The sequence below is a fragment of the Athene cunicularia genome (assembly GCF_003259725.1).
Source record: "Athene cunicularia isolate RWA chromosome 5 unlocalized genomic scaffold, athCun1 chr5_part4, whole genome shotgun sequence".
Taxonomy (NCBI): Eukaryota; Metazoa; Chordata; class Aves; order Strigiformes; family Strigidae; genus Athene; species Athene cunicularia.
In genome coordinates, this window is record NW_020799104.1 from 701,741 (window position 1) to 715,119 (window position 13,379).

Here is a 13,379-nt window from a genome sequence, read left to right on the forward strand (position 1 = left end):
TAGTTTCTTGCAAGACTCTACAAACACATGTTGGTTGTACCTTAGTGAATTCTGTATCAGATGTGCCAGACAGAAGGGGAGAAAAAGTGTCTATGGTTAAGGTACAGAGCACTTTATTTAGTGTTTAATACACATATGTAGAGAAAAGATACCACCTGGTTACTCAGACAGAATTCTGGTTTGGAAAGGAAACTGATGAAAGTAGTCTAGAGGTGTTTATTTTTGAAGCAACTACTGATGCTTCTTTGCAGTCCCCCTCTCCATTTGCTGTGTGCAGTGAGCAATCAGTGATCTTTGGTTTGGGCAAGTGGAAAAGTCAGATCACAGAAAAAAGATCTTTTTTATACAATTTGTAGAAGCAGGTAAGAGAATTTTTGAAGTTTTTATGGTGTTCCCTCTTAGACACAGTCACTGCAGAAAGCAACGGTTCAGAAGGAGTGGAGGGGTTAGAAGACAATCAGATGTCCGAAGAGATGCTGGCTTTGGTGGATGAGTTTCAAAACTCCTGGCCTCAGGAAGCTTTTGAAGGGGCACTGGAGGTAAAAGGTCGTCGGATGGACTTGCAGGGCATCCGGGTCCTAAAGAAGGGATCTCAGGATGGACTAGCTACCTCCTGTTTCGGGGACTGTGGTGATGATGATGAAGCTGAATGGGTAAGTTTGGATGAGTTAACTTAGGTCTTGTACCAACTTACTGTTGTGGAGGAGGGAAAGATAAGACGGTTCAGGGGGGTTAACACTGGAATATATAGGAACCTCCCTGTGGGCCTCAAAGAGCTGGTTCATGGCTTGTGTGAAATGAACAACTAGTTTCCATCTGTCTTCTAAAGGAAAGGCCTCCACATCACTAAAACTGACATCGTTTAGTCTGGAGAAAAGGAGGCACTGGTGACACCTTATCACTCTCTACAACTACCTGAAAGGAGGTTGTAGCAAGGTCGGTGTCAGTCTTATCTCCCAAGTAGCAAGTGATAGAACAAGAGGAAACAGTCTCAAGTTGTGCCAAGGGAGGCTTAGATTGGATATTGGGAAAAATTTCTTCGCTTGAAAGGGTTGTCAAGCATTGGAACAGGCTGCCCAGGGAAGTGGTTGAGTCACCGTCCCTGGAGGTATTTAAAAGATGTGTAGATGTGGCACTTAGGGACATGGTTTAGTGATGGAGTTGACAGTGCTAGGTTAATGGTTGGACTCGATAATCTTAAAGGTCTTTTGCAACCTAAATGATTCTATGATCTTAAGTGTTGATTTTCAGCAGCAAGAGCTTAGGTGTTGAATGATGCTGGGTTGCTGTCAAACTTCTTGCTCACAGTTACAAAGGAGAAAATTTTCTAACAAGTAGTTCCTGTTAGCATGGAAACAATGAAATATCTGTTGTCATCATGTTACAAACAAAATATTTAATGAAAAATGCCTTTTAATTCTCTAGCAGTTAAATTGGTTTTCTTTTATGTTGGAGATTGAAGTTGTGTGCTTTGTTTTCATGGTGTGATGCAGTGAAAGTGAACAGGCTTAGAGAATGGGTTGAGATGGGAAGGGAGGGGAGAGAGAGGGAGAGACAGATCTCATCTGTAACATCTTTGAAATTGAATCTTTGGGCTAAAACAAGTAGTGTATTGGAGCTGATAATGTTCAAGGTATTTCTTACTGTTAACCTTGTCAATACTATTCTTTTGGTAGATCACTTTTCAGGTCAAACGTTTAAAGAAACCAAAAGCTGAAAGCTTGGATCTCCAGGAGCCAGCTGGGAGAAATGGGGAAGAAGGGACTAATGGAGAAAATGAAAACTTTTACCAAACTGCCCTGGAGATCAGTGGACCAAAGATACCTTCTCCTGGACCAATAGGTAACCTGCTGCTTCTAGAGAATGCAAGTCTTTGCAGCTTTTGTGTTACTCTGGTTTATTTCCTTTGCAGCTTTTATATTACACTGGTTTGTTACCATAAATATGCATCACAAAGACTACATAGTGAAATATGTCTTCTAGATGAGTACATGGAGAAAGTAGAAATCGCTTCCATCTGCACCTTCTTCATGAAGTGCAGTGTAACTCTATCTGCTGAGTGAAAACTTTCTAGTTAATTCCCAGAACTTGTGGGGATGAGGCGGTAAGAGTGGCAAATGAAAGAGGTAGATATTGTGAGAAGTTGTACAGAGGGGGGGTTTAATGATCTTTTTCTTAAACTAATTTCTCTGCCCATTCAGTTTTAGTCAGATGGGAGACACCTCTTCAGGGAAAAATGCAGGATGTAAGCTTGAATTAATTAGTAACTAAACATAAGACACACAACTCAAAAACAAAAGGTAGAAAACTTGGTCTAATAAAAATTTAAAAAAAACTAAAAATCACATGTTCTGCTGTAATTGGTTTGATGACAAGAGAAAACTTAGACTATCTTCCAGAAGACTGGAGTTACAGAAAAGTGGAATTTGCACCAGCGTAGATGAGGCAGTTTGGAGAGAGAGGTGGAGTTCTTGCTAGCTGAGTAACAGAAATTGGAGAGTGGTCTGTTGTTATGATGCAAGATAGTTCCACTGGCGTGTTCAGGTGGACAGAAATCATCAGCACATAATTGCTTGGGGTGAAGTTTAGAGCTGCTGGAACCTAATGAAGCCAAAGAAGAGAACCAAAGGAACCAGCCTCCATACTTTTTGTCTTACGTTGATTTCAACGGAGGTGAAATCTTTATGTCGTAGGGCTGATGTGTAAGAAAAGGTGGGTTCTCCAGTACATTTTAGTCCTTGACAATTTGATGACCTAGAAAGTGATTTAACATTTTCAAGGCTTTTCCATTAAATCTTTAACAAGCTCTTTTTTTAGCAACTGACAAATGTAAGTTAGTGAATTAAATATTTAAATGGGGGGAAGGAATTACATGAAAAAAGACTCATTTATGAGCACATACCTGTCCTTTCCTTGATGTATCTTCTCTCCCCTGAGTTACTTTTGTGGCTTTATTACATAGCATCTCCTGACTGTAATGTAGTTATCTTCCTAACCCTCCTATGAGGCAGGGTCCATTGACATCCTTCTTACAAGAACTAATCATCAAAAGTTTAAGTAACATATTGGATGTCACCTGGGGATTTCCTGGTAGGACAGGGAGATGATGCTACCTCTCCTGTGTTTGACTACCTCTCAGACTACTGAACTGTCTCTGTGTAGTGTTTCCATACCTCTCATTATCTTTTGCTGTTCATGCAAATAAGAACTCACAGTCAGTTCACAGTGGTGGTGATGAGAACTGTTCATTTTCCTCTGAAGTTTCCCAGTGTTTCTCAATGTTAATCTTCCTTTAATCAGAACACTTTACAAAAGACATGGTATTGCAGACTTCATCATTATTTGCATCCAAATGGGCAAAATTTCAGAAATAAATACTGAAATACTGCCTACATAGCTGGTGCGATAGACTGGCATGTTGTTAAACTTGGCTTCCCACTGTGCGAATTTACAGCTCAATGGCTTTTTCTTATGTTCCAAACAGTCCGGATGTTTCTGATATGAGAGGGAAAGGTTTCCTAACAGTTAACACAAGCTGGATTTGTAGGACTTGGTACAGTAAAGGAAAGATTTCAGTAGGCTTTGGTTCAAATGTGAAGATCAGGTTCTTGTTTCTCCCAATGATCTATTTGTTAACACAAAGCAAGTTATTTACCTTTCCCTGCCTTGGTTAACTTCTCTGCAAAATGAGATGGCTGAAGTGTAATTGCTTAATAGTTTCAGAAATGTTGCTATCTTGAGTATAAGAATGCAGTAAAAGCCACTGTGTCTTAAACAATATTCATTGAAAAGACACAACAGTATTTTTCACCTGGGATTGTCAGAAGATGGAGCAATCAACTTTTATTAGTTTTTACTGTAGCTGTAGAACATAAATGATGACTCATTTACGAACTTTCTTTAAGGACATTTAAGTAGAGACATTACCTGTAAACAAGAGTGGCAATTGTTCTTAATGTGTAGCTGTTGAAAAAGTGTAATGAAACAGGTTTTAAAAGTCCACCTCCTCATCTGTCTTGCGTAGGATCCAGTTCTGTCTTTGGATTGCACAAGTTCCATTCAGTCCATTTAGGTTCAGGAATGTTCTTAAATCTGGCTGCGGAACTGTGACTTGTAACGTAGGGAATGTATCTACTGGTATAAAGCATTTTGTAAATCATTGTACTGAAGTAGAATGCCTTACTGCTTCCAGACGGTTTCTTCAATTTTTTATTTATTTTTTTTTTCCTTTCACAAGGAAAAAGACGTGATTATCGTAGCCTTGGCTGGCCAAGTCCTGATGAATGCCTGAAACTCCGCAGGGTAGAGCTTACAACTGTAGCCAGCACATGGCTTGCCGTTTCTGCTAAAAACATTGAGTAAGTATCTTGTATATGAACCTTAAATAAGTTACAAAAAGCAAGACAGTTACATGGCCTTCAGTATGCATAAACTGAAGATTTTAGTAGTATTTAAAGTAAGAAGGAACTGCCAGGATTTCAGCAAAGTTTGAATACAGAATGTGGTATTTCATCAATAGAAGAGCGCAAGTGCAGACAGAAGGTCCAGTTTCTCTTGCTTCCTGAGCTACTCAAATGAGGTTCTGCCAGGTTCTGGGCAGTTTACACTCACTAGAGAACTTTGTAATGACTCTTCTGTTTTCTTCTCCTGACTGATTTAACTTGTTCTATGACCTTTGTAGCATTACAGAACACATTGATTTTGCCACGCAGCTGCAAGAACCAGCCATGGAGCCCCTTTGTAACCCAAACCTACCAGCCAGTATGCATACTTTGGACCACCTACAAGGTGTCTCTAGTCGGGCCAGCTTGCATTACACTGGAGAAAGTCAACTGAAAGAGGTATGCCAGAGTTGAAGGCTGTCACTCAAAAATGGCCACACCATGGCTGATTCAAGGCACACTTAGCTCAGTGCTCTGTCTCCAAAAGTGACGTTCAGTGAGTAAATGCCTGAATAAAACTGTAAAAACAATGCAAGCTGAAAGCCATATTTTAGCAGAATGTATTCCCAGCCATCTACAGTCTGGCCTGAGGGAAATCCTAAAACACCATAGGTGTCTTTGTATTTACAGCTCTTGATGGATGACTTAGTGAAAGAAAAGTCCAACTGAGCATACATGAAGTTCTACCGTTCTTAGTATTCAGTGCCATGGAGTTATAACTCTCTGTGATGATACAGATAGTATTAACTCAAGATAGACAATGATGTTTAGGTTGGAACAGGTTTGTAAAAGGCTGGGGGGAAAAAGCAACCAACATGTGAGGGACATCTCTTACCGGGTTTTGGCATCTAAGCACTTGTTCTTCCTCTTCACAGGTGCTACAGAATCTTGGCAAAGACCAGTACTCACCACAGTCATTAGAACAAGTTGGTACTCGAATAGCCAAAGCTTTGGAAAAGGTATGTGTAAATGAGAAAAATTAGAAGTCTGGGCTTACCACTCATGACTGATGTAGTGGTCCATCCAGTCTCAAACCATTTGTCTGAAGTCCCAGTCAAGTAACGTATTAGTAGTTGGACTAAGGATTTGTGTCTATTCAGCATCTGTAACACTCTCACAGGTATTTTGTTGAGCAGTATCCTGTGCTTACACTGTCAGGTGTCTTGCATATCTTTCTACTAAAACCTAAGCTTGTCAAATTTCCCAATGTTTCCAGCCCTGTAGTGAGCAGCGTTGCGGGGTGTTGATATATATTAAACTATTTCAACAGCTCTCAGCCTTCCTCTTTCTTTTCATGCTACATTGACTTGGAGCTTATGGGAAGTTAAGTTAAGCCATGGCTCAGCTCTCCGGTCATGTTTCTGGCATGCAGTGGTCAGGCACCTGACAGGCAGGGCCTCTTGTCACAGAATCGCAGAATCCTCTCGGTTGGAAAAGCCCTTGAAGCTCCTCCAGTCTAACCATTAACCTCACATTGACCATTCCCAACTCCACCAGATCCCTCAGCGCTGGGTCAACCCGACTCTTCAACCCCTCCAGGGATGGGGATTCTCTCTCCCCTCTCTCTCCCCACTTTATCCCCCCTTCCCTGCCTCCTTCCTTCTACCTCATGCATTGTTGGGCTGAAGTGTGAGATGCCTTCGGGCAGACTGTGGCACCACGTCCAAGGCTGCACTCCCTGTTCTCCCCACAGAAAGCCAAGCATCCTAGCTAGATCAAGGCTGCTAAGGACCTCAGCTGAGGTCTTTAGGAGGAGATGATTAGAGGCATAATTTTCCCAGGATCTACGAGGCAGATAAGGATGCAGGGCTTGTTGTTAGATGTTTACAGCTCGTGGGGAGGATATCCCAAACTATTACAGAAAAGAGGCTCAGCCAAAACAGGTTGGTGCCCCTGGCCTATTCTACCAAAAGCTATCTGAGGAACTTACTGTGCTTTGAAGCTGAAGCAAATATAGCTTTATCATGCCCAGAAAGTAAAGATGTTACTCTTATGCTCATCTTACCAGACTTAGTTTCTTTTAACTTTACATGGATACTGACTCTCTCTTACATACTATAGTTCCCTCTGCAGATAGCAAGCTTTATCCAAATAAGCTGAGAATGTAGTGCTGAGACCAGAAACAGAATTCTCAGTAAAGCTAGCTGTGTTGGAAATAAAATTCAGTTCTGTCTACCAGTCTCATTCAGTATTCACAAGAGCTAATCAAACAAATCAAGATGGCTACTTATCTAATTGCATATGTGAGCATAAACATTCATTTACTGTATCTGAGTCCACAGAATTCAAGCACATAGTATTTTCCTAACACGTGACATGGGAGTCAGCCAGCTAGAGGCACCAACCTCAGTCAGCTAGGCTTGTCAGGCTTCTGCTCTGAGCTGCATCCCAGAGCATCCCTTCTCTTTCCTGTGACTGCAGAGAGCCTGCAAGTCCAAGCAGCTAACTTAGCTGAATTTTTTTGCTTGGGTATGGTGTATACACAGGTAGATGTTCGGCATCAGACAGCTGGTTAGAAGCTGTTGTGACTGCTGAAACTTGCCGCTGTTTGAAGCTATTTAGCTGCTATTCCTTTCTTAAGAAAATTATGTTGCATTTGGAATTTGTGTTTCATTTGGCAGTCTCATTTACCTGGCTATTGCATATATGTTGTTAGATAAGAAATTTTTCACTGCTTTGAAATAGTTTAATGCTATTTTTAAGCGTAACACCCCCTAACTCAATATATCAAATAAATTGGAAGAGCAAAAGACAGGAATATTGTTCACTACAGGTGTTTACATGACTAGTTTTTGTGTTCTTCTTTTGCCAGAATCAGACTTCCTGGGTCCTCTCTAGCATGGCAGCTCTTTACTGGAGGGTGAAAGGCCAAGGAAAGAAGGCAATTGATTGCTTACGGCAAGCACTGCACTATGCACCCCATCACATGAAGGTGTGTACACATGTACCCGCTACTCAGATGAAATAATGTTTTGCTTGTCATGATAGAGATTTCAGAGACTATTGTTAAGACCAACACTGTATTGAGTGTCTATAATGTATTAGATATTAGCTAACTGTGGTGAAACTTCAAGACTTTCACCACCTATTTAGTGTGAACTGTCTCTTTTTAAAAAATAATAATTTAAAAAAAAAGACAACTGCAGAAGAGGTTCGGTGGAATTGCCTACGGTGCAGTGGGTTTGAGGCCTCTCTGGGCAATGAGGGCTTGAACTTCCCTCTGTTTTGTAGGACTTTGAATCTTCATCAGCCTTGGTGTGGACAAGTCTTCTAACCTTAGGTGGGGAGTGCATCTTCTGGTTGTGCTTTTAAAGAAGGGAGGAGATGATATCTAAGCAAAGAACTTAAATCCATAATTCTTAAAGTGTTTGGGCTGTGAATCTCAGCTGGACACTAGTGCCTGACTTTGTGCTGCAGTTCCGTGCCTTACTCCAGAAAAAGTCAGTACTTGGGACATAATCTTCCGTTTAGTGTTTCAGTTGACTGAAGTGCTTTGTACCTTCATCTTGCCACGTGGCGTGCTGAGCATTTTAATGTCTATTCTTATACATCAAGATCCCCCCTGCAAACTGATAAATGCAGTGTAGGCTCCTCACTCAGCATTGCAGATTTCAGTTTGGGACCTGAGCAACAAATTGTGCAGCACTGCAAAATGTATACGCCTTTTGGAATCTTGGTCTTAAATCATCTGAAAATTGAGAGACAAAGTAATTTACACTCTCAGGATATTATTAGGAGGATTTAGCCATTAACAGTAGAAATGCCTCAACTCAGAAACGCATGTCCTGTGTATCTGTCCCCCGTAATTCTATCTCTCTGCACTCGTCCTTTTAAAACAAGGTTGGAACCAAGATACAATGCAGCAAGCTCTTGTTTATTTTCCTGTCTTTCTGTGTAACTGGGAATGGTTCCTCAGAGTGGTGCTCTTAACTGTGTGACTTGTAAGGGTCAGAGTATGGATTGGAAACTACAGTTTGGTAAGATGATGGTGTAGTAGTGCTGTTTTCTAGAGAGGTGATATGATGTTGCTTGGGACTGGCTGACTGGCTGAAAATGTGCCTTGTTTTTATCCTCCGTGCTGAAGCTGCCTCCAGAGAAAACTGTGGGTCTTGTTTGTAAAGATACAGCAAGTTGAACTCAGTGCGAGTTAGCGCTGAATGAACAGCTATTTAATACTTTGTTTTATCCTCCTCTTGGGTTTTGTGCACTCTCACTACTTTATCTTGCCTTTTCTCATGAAAATAAAAGGTAATTAATTTTCCTGTGGGCTTATTTTGTGGTTCTGACTTCCATACTATCTGCTTTGCAAATATGAATGACTTATCCACCAAAGGTGTTCCTTGCCTTGTAGAGGTCAAGGAGGCAGGGATCAAATACATCCAGAATTCTTTATTGTCCTGTTGAGGGCACCTAAGACTTGCTACTAAGCAGTATTTTGTCCACTGAAAGTGTGAAGCCCAGCTCCCCGAGTCTGTTACAGCCGTCAAGGCTCAACATTTCTGTCAGTCAGACAAGGTGACAGTTTGGAAGTCCAGGAAATAAAAAACATACCATCGGTGACTAGCTGAGAAAATTTTATTCATGGCTGTTATCCAGCATCATACAGAAATTCTGTGGCAGAAGCAGGATAAAAATCAGTGCATCAGTTGCACTAATGGTTAGACCCTTTTCACTTCCCTGCTGTCCCTTTTATTCATGTTCCTTCCCCTTTTATGCAAGAGTTGAAGGAGGTTGGTCAAACAAACAGCTGTTCTTGTGTGAGACTGCCTCTCATCTTTGGGGAGAAAGCTAGTGTAAGAGCATCCTAAAAATAAAGGTACATACTAGGACACATGAGTTAATCTTCTAGTTGTTTGTCTGTGCAACAGTAGTGTTTGTCACTATTGTGAGCAGACATGTGAGCAGTATGTGAGGTTTTGTAATTTATAACTCGAGTCTGAATGCCCTTTTTTAGTAGGTTCGACTCACCACTTTCAAAGTCACCAGGTACTAGAGTGGGCAGTACCCAAGTAAGAGTGGCTGGCTGGTGGAGTCTTCTGTTTGTCTTGATGATTCTGAGACTGTTACAGTGGAAAGAACCTCACTGTTTATCACTTTCTCTTCTTTTCCAGGATGTACCACTAATAAGCCTGGCAAACATCTTCCACAATGCAAAACTTTGGAATGATGCCATCATTGTGGCTACAATGGCAGTGGAAATAGCACCACACTTTGTGGTTAATCATTTCACACTGGCAAACGTCTACGTAGCAATGGTGAGTGTGCTGTCACCCAGTTATGGCTTGTCTTTGGTACTCTCTGTGTGTGTATATTTATGTATACACATCTTATTCTCACAAATAATTTTGGAGGAGCAGCATTCAAGAAATTGGGGTAAAATCAACAAGAAAGAATATTTTGTGAATGCCAAAAATGATTACTGTATTTTACTCTTATTTAGTACTTGAAGGCCAACATTTTTATAAACTGACTTCAAAGAACGTTGTCTGCAAAGCTTTGTAAAGACAGTAGCAAACAGTTGATAATTTTGGTTGGCTGCCCATCTAAACACAGGATATTTTTATAATACTGGAAAATGAATGATAAATTGGGTCTCTGTCCTGAGGAGGAGCTTAGCATAGTAAGTAAAACCCAGTTCATGGTTGCAATAAACAAACATAAAGGAAGTTTAATTTCAATATCTGGATTATCAACACCCAAAATAATTCACAAATTGAACTCAAATTTCTTCATACTGTCTATATATTCTAATCTGCAATTTGGCTTTTGGGGCTTACTCTGAACACAAAATGTTTATTCCTTTTATCTTACTAATACTGGATTGGTTCTTGTATGTTTCATACTTATTTTTATCAAGACAAGTATATTTCAAGGGTAAAAGAGGCACCATTAAGCTGAGGCATAGTTGAGAGATACATATATATATATATATATAGATATATATATATATAAAAAAATATGTCTGTGTCAAAAATATTTTCAGTTACACATGTTCTTATGTATCCCTGCCAGTTCTCAGCACTTGTCATAGACTTGTCCTTAATGCTTTGCTCCTGTGGTTGAGGGGATCACAGAGATAACAAGGCAAGTTGAGCAGGTAATCGTGTGTTATGGCTATCAGGGTTGAGAAGAGTTAAAATGCACAAACTGTCAAACACACAATGGAAACAAACTGAAGAAGGGCGTGACTTGAAAGAAATGAGATAGAAGTTTGATGCTTGAGTTGCCGATGTCTTTTTAAAGTTAGCACAGTGCGTAAGGGTAACTTCATTCTCCCTGGATCTGAGAGATATCTCAGTGAAGCCCCGTATTAATTATGTGAAATGACTGTATCAACAGGACAAAATTTATCTTCTGCATCAAATTATACTGACATAAAGACAAGTTAATTTATTTACATCAAATTTAACCTGCTGTATTTGAGAGCTGACTCTGACCAACAGGTTGTAGAAGTCATGCTAATTAACAGTATAACATTACAGAGTCCATGGTTTCTTTAGTTGCAGAATTTTTCAGTAAGTTGCCTTACAAAGGAGAGAACAGTTGGCCATGTTAGGACTGAGAACTTTGGATGGATGCTATAGAAACTTTGGATGTGGGAATCTAAATGAAGATCCAAATAATGTCAAATCACAGAAAGCGTAAATTATTACATCTAAAAATGGAAAAATCTGATTCTTGTTTTCGTTGCTGTTTGTCAGTGCTCCCACAAATCCATACAGGATTTTCTGTGTAATTCCTGTTGAAATTGCATTGAAATACACTTTTTTTAAAAAATCAAGACTTTACAACTTGCATTGATCTAGTTAGTGCTTATAATGTGGCTAGAAATATTATCTCTACTGGACAAATAAAGTTACTGAGAAAAGGAACTTAGAGAACAAAACCAGTGTTGAAAGTGACTGAAAAACCCAGAATGTTTTGGGTCTTTTCCCCTCTTGTTTTTCTTCTAATACACGATTGGATGTTGGTGCACTTTCCTAGTTAACAAAAGAGTGGCATAGGAAATTAGATTTCAGCTCTATCAAAATAGATGTTTTTTCAGCATGAATGCTTCTTACTTCCATTCTGGAGTCCAGCTTATCAATTGAAATTGTCTAGCTACTGTATGCTCTTAAAGTTTTGTTGGGTTTTACTTTGATTAATTTTTTAAAAATAATTTCAAGATGTTTCTAAAAATGTTGGCTTTTCAACAAGTAGTTTTTGCATTGTCTAAGATTGTAAAGCTTTGATCTACTTAAATTCTGACTGAAATCTGTTTTTAAAAGTTACTTTTACAGCAAGAATGCTAAGATCTACAATTAAAAGGAAGAGGCGAGAACTATGCTAAGCATTGGTCAGTAATGCTTAGCAGGGATTCGACTCCATTGCATGGATTATGCAAAATTGGATCATTAGCCCAAGAAAATATCAGAGTTATCTGGGGAAAAGGGGGGGGCAGGGGAATCTGCTTCAGTTACTTTTGTGCATTCTGTACTACTCAACTACTCAGGACAGGAAATGCATAGAAAATGCAGTCACTGTTTTTTAGAATCTCAATCTCTGCAATCTTCTTTCTTTCTTTACAGGAAGAGTTTGAAAAAGCAATGAAATGGTATGAGTCAACACTAAAACTTCAGCCAGAGTTTGCCCCAGCAAAGAATCGAATCCGCACCATCCAATGTCATTTACTTATGAAAAAAGAGCGACGGTCTCCTTAGAGATCAGCATCTTTCTCTTTTTTTAAAATGTCATTATTCTCTATTCTGCTTTTAAGTGTGCTAAGATGAATTGATGAATCAAATTTTTAACAAGACTTTTAAAAAGAGATGGGATTTGGATTCAAGGGTTCTTTTTTTTTTTTTTTTCCTCAAATATAGGAGCATCTTTGGAAAATATATTTCACAAACCATAATTTTAAAACATCCGTGTAAATATTAAACCAAGAAACTTCCATGAGTCTATGACCACCTGTACCAGAACCCAGGCACTGTTAGTTTTTCCTTAATGCTCAGATTGGCATCAGCATCCAAAATAACTTGCTTCATGTCTTACAATCTAAGCCAATGGAAACGCAAAGCACACACCTGTACCAGATAGTGAGAGGAGATAATCAGCAATTCATCCATGTGAAACTCATGCTTTGGCCAGTCTTGTTCACTCCATACCGCATTACCTGCTGTTTTGGAAGGAGAGGGATAGGAGTTGAAATGTCTATAAAAAACATTAGGAACATCAAGCATTTTTTGAATTGTTTATTTCTGTTGAGAGAGGAGGAGGGAACGGCAGGACACTAAAATCAAAGTGGTTTTTAATCTTACTTGCAGAAAAAAAAATTTGCTAAAAATCCCAGTAAGATGTTTTATATTTGTCTGTATATTCGTAACCCTCTGCCACCCTGAATGGTTGATTTACTAATTCTTTGCTCACTGTATTTTTAGCCATTTCAGAATAAGGTGCAAGTTTATGGTCGCTCTGAGCCATACTTTCAGCTGCCTAGGAGGAGGAGGGAGGCGGTGTCAAGGTATCATCAGAAAATAAGTCAGGTGGAAGATTTCCAAATCAGTTCTCTCTTTGGTTGGTGGAGGACATGGTTCTCCAGACACCATTGTCGAATCAACAAGGGCACATATTTGAAATAAAATCAATTGGTTATGAACAAAACACAGCTTCTCCTCTAATCTTTGTGTCGTGCGCCGTTTACAAGAGTCAAGGCGTGGGGAGCTACAGCCTTTCCTCAGGAGCAGACAGAGCTGGGAGGCAGGAAAGCCTTTAATGCTTCTGATTAGACAGTGATTTTCTACCTTATCCGTGGAAAATTTCCTGCACCTCTGTGCCTGGCTCCTTTTCTGTGGCAGAGGGGAATAAGGGAAAGTTAACTAAATCATCTGTCTGTCACATAACCTACCCTGCAGCTTTTACTGTTAAACATACTGCTTAGTAATTCTTTTTAAAGAA

At 39.7% G+C, this 13,379-nt stretch overlaps 1 protein-coding gene across 1 annotated transcript in view; it reads left to right on the forward strand.

Annotated features, from left to right (window-relative positions):
• The window catches only part of TTC17 (tetratricopeptide repeat domain 17), a 49,633-nt gene extending 36,548 nt beyond the window's left edge, over positions 1 to 13,085 (forward strand). Inside the window, exons 18-25 of the mRNA XM_026850933.1 lie at positions 403 to 653; positions 1,677 to 1,842; positions 4,238 to 4,358; positions 4,682 to 4,841; positions 5,318 to 5,401; positions 7,255 to 7,374; positions 9,554 to 9,697; positions 12,011 to 13,085. Of these exons, the coding sequence (XP_026706734.1) occupies positions 403 to 653; positions 1,677 to 1,842; positions 4,238 to 4,358; positions 4,682 to 4,841; positions 5,318 to 5,401; positions 7,255 to 7,374; positions 9,554 to 9,697; positions 12,011 to 12,142 (1,178 nt within the window). The 3' untranslated portion in view covers positions 12,143 to 13,085. The remainder of the gene's footprint in view (positions 1 to 402; positions 654 to 1,676; positions 1,843 to 4,237; positions 4,359 to 4,681; positions 4,842 to 5,317; positions 5,402 to 7,254; positions 7,375 to 9,553; positions 9,698 to 12,010) is intronic.
• Positions 13,086 to 13,379: the final 294 nt, after the last annotated feature.